The sequence below is a fragment of the Ilyonectria robusta genome (genome assembly GCF_021365365.1).
Source record: "Ilyonectria robusta strain PMI_751 chromosome Unknown BGZ61scaffold_10, whole genome shotgun sequence".
Classification (NCBI taxonomy): Eukaryota; Fungi; Ascomycota; class Sordariomycetes; order Hypocreales; family Nectriaceae; genus Ilyonectria; species Ilyonectria robusta.
The window spans coordinates 942,912-955,617 of record NW_025764444.1 but is presented as its reverse complement, the minus strand read 5'-3'; the positions used below and the strand labels follow the sequence as shown (position 1 = coordinate 955,617).

At 54.5% G+C, this 12,706-nt stretch overlaps 4 protein-coding genes across 4 annotated transcripts; 3 read left to right on the top strand and 1 right to left on the bottom strand.

Annotated features, from left to right (window-relative positions):
• Positions 1–790: 790 nt before the first annotated feature.
• On the top strand, positions 791–3,886 carry BGZ61DRAFT_352452 (Hsp70 protein-domain-containing protein; the record flags this gene model as incomplete). Its single annotated transcript, XM_046240435.1, has 2 exons — positions 791–3,817; positions 3,848–3,886. The coding sequence occupies 2 exons, from the start codon at positions 791–793 to the stop codon at positions 3,884–3,886; spliced, it is 3,066 nt and encodes a 1,021-aa protein (XP_046104325.1).
• A 1,165-nt stretch (positions 3,887–5,051) lies between these two features.
• BGZ61DRAFT_390795 (aspartic peptidase domain-containing protein) lies at positions 5,052–6,598 on the top strand (the record flags this gene model as incomplete). Its single annotated transcript, XM_046242820.1, has 4 exons — positions 5,052–5,274; positions 5,326–5,444; positions 5,502–5,565; positions 5,631–6,598. The coding sequence occupies 4 exons, from the start codon at positions 5,052–5,054 to the stop codon at positions 6,416–6,418; spliced, it is 1,194 nt and encodes a 397-aa protein (XP_046104324.1). The 3' UTR covers positions 6,419–6,598.
• An 843-nt stretch (positions 6,599–7,441) lies between these two features.
• BGZ61DRAFT_34338 (uncharacterized protein) lies at positions 7,442–8,432 on the bottom strand. Its single transcript, XM_046239590.1, has 3 exons — positions 8,152–8,432; positions 7,953–8,042; positions 7,442–7,844 (listed from the first exon to the last, which is right to left on the bottom strand). Exons 1-3 carry the CDS (start codon positions 8,211–8,213, stop codon positions 7,535–7,537), a joined length of 462 nt encoding a protein of 153 aa, XP_046104323.1. The 5' UTR covers positions 8,214–8,432; the 3' UTR covers positions 7,442–7,534.
• Positions 8,433–9,722: 1,290 nt separating this feature from the next.
• Positions 9,723–10,723, top strand: BGZ61DRAFT_34328 (uncharacterized protein). The gene is made up of 2 exons (XM_046239582.1): positions 9,723–10,219; positions 10,267–10,723. Exons 1-2 carry the CDS (start codon positions 9,796–9,798, stop codon positions 10,476–10,478), a joined length of 636 nt encoding a protein of 211 aa, XP_046104322.1. The 5' UTR covers positions 9,723–9,795; the 3' UTR covers positions 10,479–10,723.
• The last annotated feature ends 1,983 nt before the right edge of the window (positions 10,724–12,706 follow it).

The window sequence follows — 12,706 nt, the reverse complement described above, 5'->3', positions numbered from 1 at the left end:
GAATTACTTTATATTCCCTTTGTTTGACAGCCAAGAAATGGCTTGAAAGATACTGCTCTCCGTATTGGCCGGAGTGCTAGTAATCAATGAAGCAGCAGAAACCCGGGCTTGAATGGGCTTGAATCATTGTTCGAAACGGACAACATGGGATTATTTCGGGTATCAACAGCAACTTAGGCCACTGACTGGTCATCGACTAGAAACATGCATACGGCCAATCTTTTTTCGGACGGCCAGGTCGTTTCCATGACCAGATATCATGAACATTATCGACTATTTGAATCCTCCAGACACCAACTAATTGGCCAACGGTGCAGGGGTAGAGCTAATGCCAAGGCAAGGCCGAAACCAGACGCCCCGCCATATTTGTTATCGCACCAATGAGAAAGCTCGGCGGTGCTTATCGTGCCCCTCAGCCTTGCAGGAGAAGGAACGTCACAGCGTCAATGCCGCTTTGTACCAGTTGTCCTCTTTGCTGAGTGGCTGGAGTCACCGACAAGCTTAACAGCTTCGTGGCTTCTTGCAGCGGACACATGCCCATTGGAGAAATTGAGGCCACCTCAACCTCTCTTTTTTCTAGTTCCCGTCCTTTTCTGGCGTCACTCCCCCAGACCTTGGGACGTTTCTCCTCGATTCTTTGTTTCTATATTCCGCAGACGGCTTTCGTCTTTGTTCAGTTCCGGCCGTCACTACTCGAGGCGGCGGTGTGTTCCTCCCCAAAACAGTACCATTCCGAGCCGGTGTGCGCTGAAGCGAGCGCACCCCCACCATTCACCATCCACCATCCACCATGGCCAACTTTCGAGTGTCGCCATTGATGACGCTCCTCGGAGCCGTCTTCTTCTTTTCGACCAATGTTTTCGCAGTTGCTGCCGTATTGGGCGTCGACCTGGGTACTGAGTACATCAAGGCCGCCCTCGTCAAGCCTGGAATCCCTCTCGACATCGTCCTGACCAAGGATTCGCGCCGAAAAGAGACCTCCGCTGTCGTCTTCAAGCCCTCTCGCAATGGCCCCCAGGCTGGCGAGTTCCCTGAGCGAGCCTATGGTGCCGATGCCATGGCTCTCCGGGCTCGATTCCCCGGCGACGTCTATCCCAACCTGAAGACCATCCTCGGCCTCTCCGTCGACGACGCCGTGGTGCAAGAGTACGCCTCCCGAAACCCCGCCCTGCAATTGCAGGCCCACGAGACCCGCAACACCGCTGCATTCAAGAGCAAGGCGTTCACTGCTGAGGAGGAGGCATGGATGGTTGAGGAGCTTCTCGCCATGGAGCTTCAGAGCATCCAGAAGGCTGCCGAGGCTGCGGCCGGCGACAGCTCCTCTGTCCGATCCATTGTGGTCACCATCCCTCCCTTCTATACCATTGATGAAAAGCGTGCCATCCAGACCGCCGCCGATCTTGCCGGCCTCAAGGTCCTTAGCCTTATCAGCGACGGTCTTGCCGTCGGCCTGAACTACGCCACTAGCCGACAGTTCCCCAGCATCAGCGAGGGAGCCAAGCCCGAGTACCACATGGTCTTTGACATGGGTGCTGGCTCTACCAAGGCTACCGTCATGAAGTTCCAGAGCCAGACCGTCAAGGACATTGGCAAGTTCAACAAGACCGTCCAGGAGGTCCAGGTCTTGGGTGCTGGCTGGGACCGCACTCTTGGCGGAGACGCCTTGAACCACCTCATTCTCGACGACATGGTCGCGCAGTTCCTCGAGTCCAAGGGCGCCCAGAAGATTTCTGCTACCGCCGAGGGTGTCAAGGCCCATGGCCGTGCCATCGCCAAGCTGTCCAACCAAGTCGAGAAGGTTCGCCACGTCCTGAGCGCCAACCAGAACACCGGAGCCAGCTTCGAGGGTCTGTACGAGGATGTCGACTTCAAGTACAAGATCAGCCGTGCTACCTTCGAGGAGATGGCTGCGGTGCACGCCGAGAGGATCGCCGCCGTTGTCAACGACGCCCTCAAAATGTCTGGTCTCGACATTGGTGATCTCGACTCTGTTATCCTTCACGGTGGTGCCACGCGAACTCCGTTTGTGCAGAAGGCTCTCGATACGATTGTTGGCTCCGCTGATAAGATCCGATCCAACGTCAACTCTGACGAAGCCGCCGTTTTCGGTGCAGGCTTCCGCGCTGCCGAGCTCAGCCCCAGCTTCCGAGTCAAGGAGATCCGAATTTCCGAGGGCTCTTCCTACTCTACCGGCCTGAAGCGAGTTGAGACTGACGGCAGCGTTGATCGCCAGCGCTTGTGGAGTGCCATCTCGCCCCAGGGTGGCTCCAGGGTCATCGCCTTTGACGACAAGGAGGACTTTGCTGCCAGCATCTACCAGCAGGTTGGTTCTGAAGAGAAGAACGTCAAGGCCCTTGCTACCAAGAACCTAACTGCGACCGTGGCCTCCATCAAGGAGAAGTACCCTACATGTGTGGAATCAGACATCAAGTTTAAGATCGCAATGGAGCTCAGCCCTGAGAACGGCGAGTTCCGGGTTGCCAAGGCCATTGTCGAGTGCATGGCCGAGCCTACTGAGAAGGGTTTTGTTGATGGCGTCAAGAACCTCTTTGGCTTCGGAAAGAAGGATAAGGAAGACCAGAAGCCTCTTGGTGATGGCGAGACCGAAGGCTCTGAGGAGGTTATGAAGGATGATGCCGCCAAGAGCTCTTCTGCTTCTGACGAATCCGCTGAGTCTTCTACTGCCTCTGAGGCCGCGCCTGCGGCTTCCGAGGGCGCCGAGGACGCAAAGGCCGATGCCAAGAAGAAGGAGGTGGTCTCTATCCCCGTTGAGGTGACGCTCGAGAACCTCGGCACTCCTGATCTGACCAAGGCTGAGCTCGTCAAGGCCAAGGATCGCCTCAAGGCTTTTGCCGCCTCAGACAAGGCGCGCCTCCAGAGGGAGGAGGCCCTGAACAAACTTGAGGGCTACACATACAAGGTCAGAGACCTTCTTGAAGACGAGTCCTTCATTGCGGCGTCAACCGAGAAGGAGCGAACCAAGCTCGCCACCTTGTCCAGCGAAATCAGCGAGTGGCTCTACGAAGACGGAGCCGATGCTACCAAGGACCAGCTCAAAGCCAAGCTCAAGGTGCTTCAGGACATTGCCAACCCCGTTCAGAAGAGGATTGTAGAGACTGAGAAACGACCTGACCTCTTGTCCAACTTGAAGACTGTTCTTTCCAAGACGGATGAGTTCATTGTCAAGATCAAGTCCCAGATTGAAGAGCATGAGGCATGGCACAAGTCCGCCTCGGAATCTCCCGCTTCATCGGAGTCTGCCTCTTCTAGCACCACCGAAGCATCAGCCGAGACACCAGCTGGTGATTTTGACGGGCTCGAGGATGAGGACGCAGCGGCGACGGCCCGCAAGATGGAGGATGTTATCAGGGAGAAGGGACCCATTCCCCCTCTGTACACTCTTGAGGATCTGACGGAGGTTACGGAGCTCTACGAGTCTACTACGAGGTGGCTGAAGAGATTGGAGCCCAAGCAGGCTGCCCTGAAGGTTACCGATGACCCCGTCCTCCTGATCAAGGATATTGAGGCCAAGACAGTGAAGCTGGAACAGGCAGGCATCCAGGTGGCGATGAAGGCCGCTAAAAAGGTGGAGGCTGAGGCTAAGAAGGCCAAGAAGGCTGCTGCCGCGAAGGAGAAGAAGAACAAGAAGAAGAGCAAGGTGCCCGGCGCGGATGAGAAGGTCGAATTCAACGCCGAGGACTTTATGAAGCAGTTCGGAGGCAAGGACGGCGAGGGCCCCACGGAGCAGGAGCTCGAGGAGATTATCAAGAGGCTGCAGGAGAACCAGAAGAAGTCGGACGAGAAGGCGGAGGAGAAGGTGGAGGAGACGGTGGAGGAGAAGACGGAGGATGGCGGCGAGAAGCAGCCTCCCCACGATGAGCTGTAGAGAGCATCAACGATATGCCTTTACAAGTGGAGAGAAAAAGGAGCTATTTCTTTGATATTGATACCGGGTCGAGTATGGAATAGACCATCCGACATGTGCTAGACGTGGATGAATTGAGACGATGACATATTCGCCTAGAGGATACGAGCACAGTGACTCATGTGAGGTATGGTTGTAGACAAGGACGAGATCTTGTTGTACCGCGTTAGTGGTGTGGAGGAACGCAATCGTGAGAGAACCATCCGGTCAACGGCCCGCACGGGTTCATGGAAACACGATGCTCCCGGCGTGTGGTTGTTGATGCCCGTAATTAAGGTCATCCCGATCCCGTCCTCGTTCCGTGTGTGCTCCCCTGAGCTCGCCTCCATGTGTTCCGTAGACACCCTCCAGCTCACCTTATACGCCCATGACCCTCCCGCGTCTGTGTCGCCATCACCACTCCTGGTGCTCGCCAGGTCATGCATGTCTGGCACACGCGGTCCCAGGCCGAACACCGAAATCTACCTTGTGCATGTGTCTCGCAGTTTGCTACCGGGACCGCGGGCTCTGTTTGCGCAATTGCGGGAGCCATGTTACGCCGATCCCGACTGTTGGGGGACACACAAGAGCAGATGCGCACGTATGCACAGCACAGCACAGCGTCGTGTCGTGTCGTGTCGGCGATGATGCGCCGTGTAAAGGGGCCACAGGCACTCTCGTCTAAGGGAGAAGCGGGTTTCGTGCAACAGCGGGCGGTAGCGGTTTGTGGGTTTGTGGAGTTGCCGTGTTTATATGGATGTGTTGTTTCCCCGTCTTTGTGAGAGAGGAAGGGAGGGGCTGCTGCATCTGGTGATGTATGTTGTGGGTGCAGTTGGGCGAACACTCCTGCTTTGCTACTTGCTCCTTGCTCTTCTTACCTACCTCAGGTACCTACCCAAACTTTGGCCTTGACAGTTGCCTCGTTTGCGGGTGACAGACAGCTGGTAGGCTTATTACCTGGACTTAATCACTGCCACGGCTTCCTTCCCCTTCTCGTTTTTTCTTTCAAACACGGCAACCTGAGTCAACAACTACTCGCCATCACTCATTCGTCGAGTCTTTCTCTTTCTTCCCTCGCTTCTTCCCACAAACTTCTTCTCCAGACCAGCACTCACGTTTTCACCGTCTCTCAAGCTCTGCTCCAACCATGAGGCCTCCTATCGTGTTCATCTCGTTCCTCGCGGGCCTAACAACCGCTGCTCTTGTCCCTCCTCGTCTGCACCCCAAATCCACCTCCGGCTTCTCTGTCCCCGTGAGCAAGACCCAGAGCTCCAAACGGGACTTTGTCCGGGACTGGGCTGCAGCGAGACAGAAATGGGGCAAAGGCATCCCTAACGATGTGTTGTCCGCGTTTTCACTCCTTGACGACGGTTTGTGTCCCTTTTCGTGCGTGCGAGCCGCATGCTGATGTCTGGTTGTAGATGGCCTCGTGGATGTCCAGCCTCTGGGCAGCGATGACATCTACATTGCTGATGTCCAGATTGGCAACCCGCCGCAGACTCTGAAGATCGCCATCGACACGGGCTCGGCCGATATGTGGGTGCAATCCACGGATACAGATTATCACACGAACACGGAGGGCCCCTGGGCTCCTCAGTATAAGCCCGACGCATCCAACACCTCTCGCCGCATGGATGACGCCGAGTGGGCCGTTGAATACAGTAAGCCAGCCTGCGTCTTCGTCGTCCCCTTTCTGGATAAACCTCTGACTGACTTGGTGCCGTAGTGGACGGAACCCACGCCAACGGTATCGTCTACCTCGACACGGTCCGCTTGGGAGGCTTCGAGCTCACCGATACCGCCGTCCAGTCGGCTCAGATCATTGCCTCACGTTTTGAGCGGGAGATAGAACTCTCTGGCATCATGGGCTTCGCCAAGAGCCTCCCAAGCAATATCGAACCGCCGACCCCATCCCTGCTCGACAAGCTCCGCCCTCACCTTGAAACTCCTGTCTTCTCCGTCGACTTGCGCCGCAACGCCACGGGGACCTTTGACTTCGGCCACATCGACACCTCTCGCGCCAGCGATAACATCACCTGGCTCGATGCCAACCCAGCCAGCCCTCACTGGGACGTCACCTTCGACTTGACTGCCTGGGACGGCTCGCACCGTGTCTGGTGGGCTCACTCCTTCGAGGCCACCATCGACACAGGCACCACGCTGCTGTTCCTGCCGGCATCACTCGCCGGCATGTATTGGTTCGACGTCCCGGGCATGCGAGTCGACCCTCGCCTCAACAACGCTTTCACTTTCCCGTGCCATCTAGCCGACGGCCTCCCGGATCTCATGTTCAAGCTGCCCGGCGAGGCGGAGCACGTGCTGACCATTCCGGGCTCGTACCTCAACTACGGTCCCATCGACGACGACCCGGAGTACTGCTGGGGCGGCATGCAAAGTGCCGAGGACCTCGAGGTAACCATATTCGGCGATGTGATGCTCAAGGCGTTGTTTGTTGTGTTTGATCTCGAGAATAACCGCGTTGGGTTTGCCAACAAGCATCTCGATGATGAATAAATGGCATGTTGTGTATGATCTGACTGGAGACCTGGAAGGATGTGAGACGGTCGAATAATCTTTGCAACGCTGTGTGTAAAGGGACTGCCATGTTAATCGGGGCCATCAAGAGAGATGTCGTTAGTGCTAGGTAGTTAGCCGTCACTGCTAGGTTAGCAAGGAGCAAAAGGTCTTATCAACTCTTTTATGCAATTGTAGTTCAACAGAAACCCACCGGTTTGAAACAATGCCTCACCAAGAAATGCTCACGAGCGTTGAAGAAATCACGGATGCATTTACCATGATGCTGGTAATGGTATATACAGTCCCCGCCTGAGTCCTCCATGATAATCATCTCAGACTTCCCGTCTCAGTCTTCATCCACCATCACGATGCGTCGTCCCTCTCGACATCCGACATCGAATCCAAATAACACTCCCATTCAAACAAGAAACATGCCTCCCCAGTCTCCCCATGCGATTGCCATCCCCAAGATAAAAGAAAAGACCCTCTATGTGAAGCTGAGGGGTAGGTGGTGCAAGAAAGCCCGGCCGTATTAGAAGAATAGATATGGTAAGGTAGACCAGGCCGTTATCAATAAAACGAAAGAGGGGGAAAATTGCAAATGCTGCCTCTATAACGCCGGAGGGAGATAAGGCCGTCCAAAGAGTGAGTAAAAGGGTATTGGGAGGAGACCAGGGGGCGCACATTGGACCTCATCCACTGCCGCTTTCCATGCCCCGAAATAACGATTGGATAAAAGCAGCAACAAAAAAAGCAGAATAGCCTAGCCAGCCGTCCGCTAGGCTCCGTGTCGGGCCAGCGGTGATGTATTCCCCAAAACAAAACCGGCCGTATACGGGGAACCCGTAGTAGATTCGTCCGGGTGTCAAAGCATGCGCCGGTGAAAAGAGGGGAGAACCCGGGGAAGGCGAAATGATAACATATCATGATTCACTAGGTTCATCCTCTAGCAGTGATTCCTCTCGCCGTTGCCAAGGTCGGGCAAGTGAATATTCCGATAAAACATTGGTGTACGGGTGTATACCGGTGTCCCTGGTCAGGCCGAGGAGACAAGAGAGCCTGAGATTTATTGTTCAGCGTCTCCGTCTTTAATTTAGTCAAGAAAGAACCAAGTCAGCGGGGGCCGTCAATCAAGTCAGCGTGGGTGACGATGTAGTATTCACCTTCACTGGCGCCCGGGGTCGGGGGCATGTTGCCGGCAGAGGGGGCCTGCTGGGTGGCTCGAGCCGTGCCAGGGCGCGAGCGGGCCTTCTGGTCCTCCTTGGTCACCGCGTCGAGGGACTGGAATTGCTGATCCTGATCCTGTTGGACCTGGGGGAGCGGGGTGCGAGACTGGCTGGGGTTCTTGAGGCGCTCCTCCATCTCACGGAGACGCTTCTCGAGGGACGCGAGTTCCTGGGTGTTTCTGTTGACATTGCGCTTCCTATGAACGGAGGCGGGTCAGATTTTGGTCTTACAGGGGAGAATTGTGAGGTGGTGGCCGTGGTCAAGGGGAAAGGGGGGGCAGGGAAGCATGGAGGGGGGTCCGTACTTCTCGGAGACTTGCTGATCGAGGTCGGTGAGCGAGTTTTCGATGCGGAAGATATCCATCAACTCCTGGGAGAAGGAGCGGGCGATGGTGCTATTGAGGACAAAATCGGTCAGCTTTTATTCCATTCCATAGCATTGCGTGGTTGAGTTGGCGATGTCGATATCTCAGACGCCGCGAGGGTAGACGGGGAGAGACGAACGATTGGGGGCGACGGCCGCTGGGCTGCCAGTCGCGGTCGAGCTCCTCGTCGGTTCGGTCCATGGCGGGCGGAGGGGGGGCGATTAAAGCGGTATAGCGATGCGAAGCTGAAGGGGCGGCGCGGGTATCACGAGAAAGCACGAAGCACGAAAGCACAAGGCAGTTTTCGTTTGAGATGAAGGAAGAAAGGCGGAGAGATAATGTTTGGGTTGGGATTGAGATTGGGACAAGGTAGAGAAGGAGGACGAGATTCGAGGTTCGGGCTGGATAATTCGATTTAATTGTACCCAGGGCGACAGGGCGTCAGGGCGCAAGGCCACCCCAGGGTCCGTCCCTTAAACAGGCGTCAGGTACCAGCGCCGCGAGACCTATGGACCACCTGGAAGCTAGGTACCTCCCTTGGGTGCTTCCGGGGGGGGTGGACCGCTGGACTCGCTGTGGAACAGTGGAACCCACCCGCAAGCAAGCCCAGTGCGCGCACCATGGCCGCCCATGCCAATGCCCCTTGGCCCGGCGAGGCTTAGTGGGGATGGGCCTTGGGTAAAGCGCCCCCCAGGGGTTTGAGTGCTTTTGGCGGGCTGTTTACAGGGGGGCGTGTGGGCGAGGTGCCCTGGGGGCGTGATGTGGGATGGGTATGGGTTCCATTGGGTCTCTCTCTCTCTCTCTCTCCATCAAAGGCCCAAGGACAATCAGTAATGCGCCGGATTCTCCCCCCAGCTCAGCTCTTATCCCCCCAAAGTAATTAATTACGGATGCGCGCCCACTCATGGGAGCCATTAAGGGGCCGCATGCACTCGAGAGGGAATGCTGCCAAAAAAGGTGCTGCCGGGAATGAATGGACTAGAGCGCACCCAAAGCAGACGCAGGGAAATGAATGCAGGAGTCCGGCAGACGACTGGACCGTCGTGAGACACCAACAGCCGTCTTTGGCTTTGTCTGTAACTAGCAGAACCCGGGTGTAATTATTTTCCAGGTCATGCAGTCTCACCGCGTGCGTGCGTGCGTGCGTGCGTGTTGTCTCCAGGGCTGCGACTGTGACTGCGGGTTCAGTTCTCTTGCGCGCGTGTTCTTGTTAGATTTCTGATTTCTCGTTATCTAGCCTGGTTCCATCAAGACCTCACGTGCGCTGGACCACGAGACCATGTGGAAGAAACCGATCCCCCAAGATTTAAGATAGCACGGCGGAGTTCGTGTGTACGTAGTAGTTTAACTCTGTGTTACCCGTTTACTTGATGCGCTGCCACCTGCGGGAAGCGCATACACTCCAGGGACAACCCATGGACTCCCCGCGGTCGTAGCAGCGTGGTAGCAGAGGCGTATCACAGCCCGGAATTTCGACGACTATGCATAGACGCTCTACGCAGGACTCCAAGCGTCAGAGACTCGTCCGAACGGGCCACCCACTCTCCGGGAAGTTGTGCTAATAAAAGCGCCTACAGAAGGAGCAGAGCATTGCATTGGCCCGTCATCTGAGTGGCGTCGAAATGGGAAGTTCCACACCCCTCACTTGATCCTCATGGCTCCCTAGTATCTATCGCATCTCCCTCCGACGGAGGTTCCCTGCCCGCGCCCTCACTTTCTCTCCCCTGCGCAGTGGTTGCGACGAGGCAAAAAGAAAGGGAAAGACAGAAAGGGAAAGAAAAAAATGCATGAAATATCCCCCCGTGTTTCGTTTCGATTCCAGGGGTCAGCCCGGCCGGTCATGGCCGCCCCGTCGCATGCCATGGTTGGGTTTCCCGCTTCCGTCACCTGTCATCATCATCATCATCATCATCTCATCTACTCCGGGACGTCATCTGCCAGTGATGTACGGGCATCTCCCTCCCCCAATCTCCAACAAACTCGCCCGCCCGGCACAGTTACCCAAGAGAGGGCTCGGCATTGCCTATCACCATCATTCATTCATGTGCCCAGTGCCCAATCAACCAGTACGAAAAGGAGAAAGGGGGTGTGTGGGCGGATGACATCAATCTTAATTTGCCATTTTATGGGATGGGGGACCCTGGCTGTTTTTGCAGTGCGGTGTACCCTCAATTCAACCTTCACTTCCACTTCGCATGTCCGTTCTCGTGAGTCGTCCTCACTCACGCAACCTCCCTCTAATAACTCCTCCCAGCCAAGGCGCCTAACATGCAACCGTCCAACGGCCTCTGTCTCGCGCCAATTTGCCTCCCATTTCGCCCTCGTCGAACCCGCTTCCAGGAAAAAGAAAGCAAAGGCACGCGCCAACTCGCAGGGTGTCGTCCGCTAAAACCCCTTAGTCGGCTTCCGTCGTCGGGTCCCGCACGCGCCTATCCCCAAACCGATCGATCCTGCACGCTGCACTGACTGATGATAGACGCTGGGGGCCACAGTCATGCCATGGACCGTGGTAATTAGTTTGTCTGGAGTTCTCTACTATGTACACATGATGGTAGCGGAAGCATGGACTCGGTGCGTGGCCCTGCCTGCCGACCGCCCGTTCTAGCTTTCCCTTTCTCAGAAACTTGGTGGTGAACATCCACCATCCACAAGATCAATCCCTTGTTACACCTCCTTTATGCCATGTCGTAGCCCTGTCGGATAATCTCTTCGCTTCGCCTGCTTCTTACTTCAGGTCACCATGTCATGGTCACGTAGAAAGATACAACCATGCGGTCACCGACATCCGCAGTGATGTTGGCTGGGGAGCCCAGCGTCAATCCCTATCACGATCTACACTCTTGATACCACCACCCCTTGGCAACTCTTCTGACTAGCACTTCAACTCAACGCGGATGTTCTGCAAGTGTCGAATAGATAATTTCCCGGCGCAGATATCTGTGCCACCTTCTGTTTCTACCATTTTTTTCCCAGTGTCAGTTCATGATGTAGGGTAGGATTGAGGATTCCCACAGCTGAGACTTTGGCCTGGTCGTTTGAATGTGAACCAGAGCAATACCCATGGATGTGTAATTACATACCATGTAGCAGAATCCTTCGCATTTAATTAAAGTTCTATGCACAGCATCCCCTAATTCACCTTTATTCTAGAAATTCCATCAAACCCAGCTCGGAGACTAATTATAGCTTCGCATTCCCGCCTCCCGCGGAGCAACGTTCAACGTGAGACTTCTCCTCCCTTCAACCCCTAAAAATACATTCCTCCCCTGCCGCATTCTACAAGACAGAAATATCCGCAAATGCCAACCTTATGCCTAAAGAGCTGTATTTCTCATTATTCTCATTAAACGACTGCGGATTGCGCGTCAATTCCGCTTCGATGAGATCCTCATCATCCCCCTCCTATACTCGGATATTGACGGCATCCCACTCCATATGTAAATTTCTGACATGCCCGAACTGTATCAAGATGAACCGCGCATCCATGACAATAGAACTGGAACTGGAACTTCAAGTAAATAGCTTGACAGTACCTCCTGATTTACAACACGCTTTGAAGAACGAGTGATGTTAGATCCATGTCCCCTACTTTACGTCCTCACACTGGAATCACTAATATATGAATGATACATACTCTCATCGCTACCAAATTAACATACACGCGCAATACCATACATAACACGAGATAAATAGTCTAATTTATCGTCCACACTGCCATCGTCTACTACCCGTAGTTCAAAGTCACCGCATACTGAGTGACTTGGAGATCCATTGATAGACTGCAGTGTGATGCAGGGAATCCACGTTGAGTGTAGTGGCCTTTGTCACCCCGACCCCTCTTAGGTGCTTCTTCAGGCACCCAAATACCCTCTGGGCTTAAACTCAACATCTGCAAACCGTTGACGCTATTCGCCAGATCGCGCAGATCGCCATGTCTCAGCCACTAACACTTGTAAGCTGAGATCTGTATGACGGCACTGACTTTCGCTTCCAACACTCCTAAACAAGGCATACGAACGAAGAAAAAAAAGCATGGCATATCGGCGCCTACTACTGGGTGCAATTCAGCGACTTCCTCAAAGCTCATTATCCAGTAGTCCGCAGGCGGTCTTGTTCTGCTCCACGGCAGTCACTCTACAGGCCTTCCCTGCGACTTTTGACGTTTTCGGAAGACTTGTAGAAAATAATGCCAGATGACATGAATATATTGGATAAAAATGATCTCTTGCAGTTGATGCTTTGGATATTGCAGCATGATCCATTTCGGCGCCATTTAGCAAGTGAGATCCCAAAGCAGCACTGTTTTTTTCCGGTATCCATAGGACAGGAATTAGTAGTTTTCGTGAATACCTAGAGCATGGAGATCGGGCTTGAAACCTCTCGACCCTCCGCACTTATTATCGTCTGAACCATGGCTAGGGTATTCAACCCGTCCCGATCCAGAGTTATGCAGCTAGATACTTTTCAATGAGCAGGCCACATAGGTCTTCATCCCCAGCCATGATGTCACAAAATAGAAGATAGGAATATCTGAGAGGCTCCCCAAACATCACGTCCTTGACGATTTTGATCCCACGTTTTGTCGATACGAGCAGATCGAAGGTGTGGCGCTGTCGGTATGAGACTGCACAATGGAGAGGAGGTTCCCCAACGCGGTCTTCAAGACGAAGGTCGGCACCACATTCCAAGAGTAA

Excerpts from the sequence above, each read along its gene's own strand:
- BGZ61DRAFT_34338 (XM_046239590.1), bottom strand. The coding sequence starts at position 8,213 with ATGGACCGAACCGACGAGGAGCTCGACCGCGACTGGCAGCCCAGCGGC. Across the intron at positions 8,043-8,151 it reads AGCGGCCGTCGCCCCCAATC|CACCATCGCCCGCTCCTTCT; the intron begins GTTCGTCTCTCC and ends TGTCCTCAATAG. Across the intron at positions 7,845-7,952 it reads GATCAGCAAGTCTCCGAGAA|GAAGCGCAATGTCAACAGAA; the intron begins GTACGGACCCCC and ends CTCCGTTCATAG.
- BGZ61DRAFT_34328 (XM_046239582.1), top strand. The coding sequence starts at position 9,796 with ATGCATGAAATATCCCCCCGTGTTTCGTTTCGATTCCAGGGGTCAGCC. Across the intron at positions 10,220-10,266 it reads CACTTCGCATGTCCGTTCTC|CCAAGGCGCCTAACATGCAA; the intron begins GTGAGTCGTCCT and ends AACTCCTCCCAG.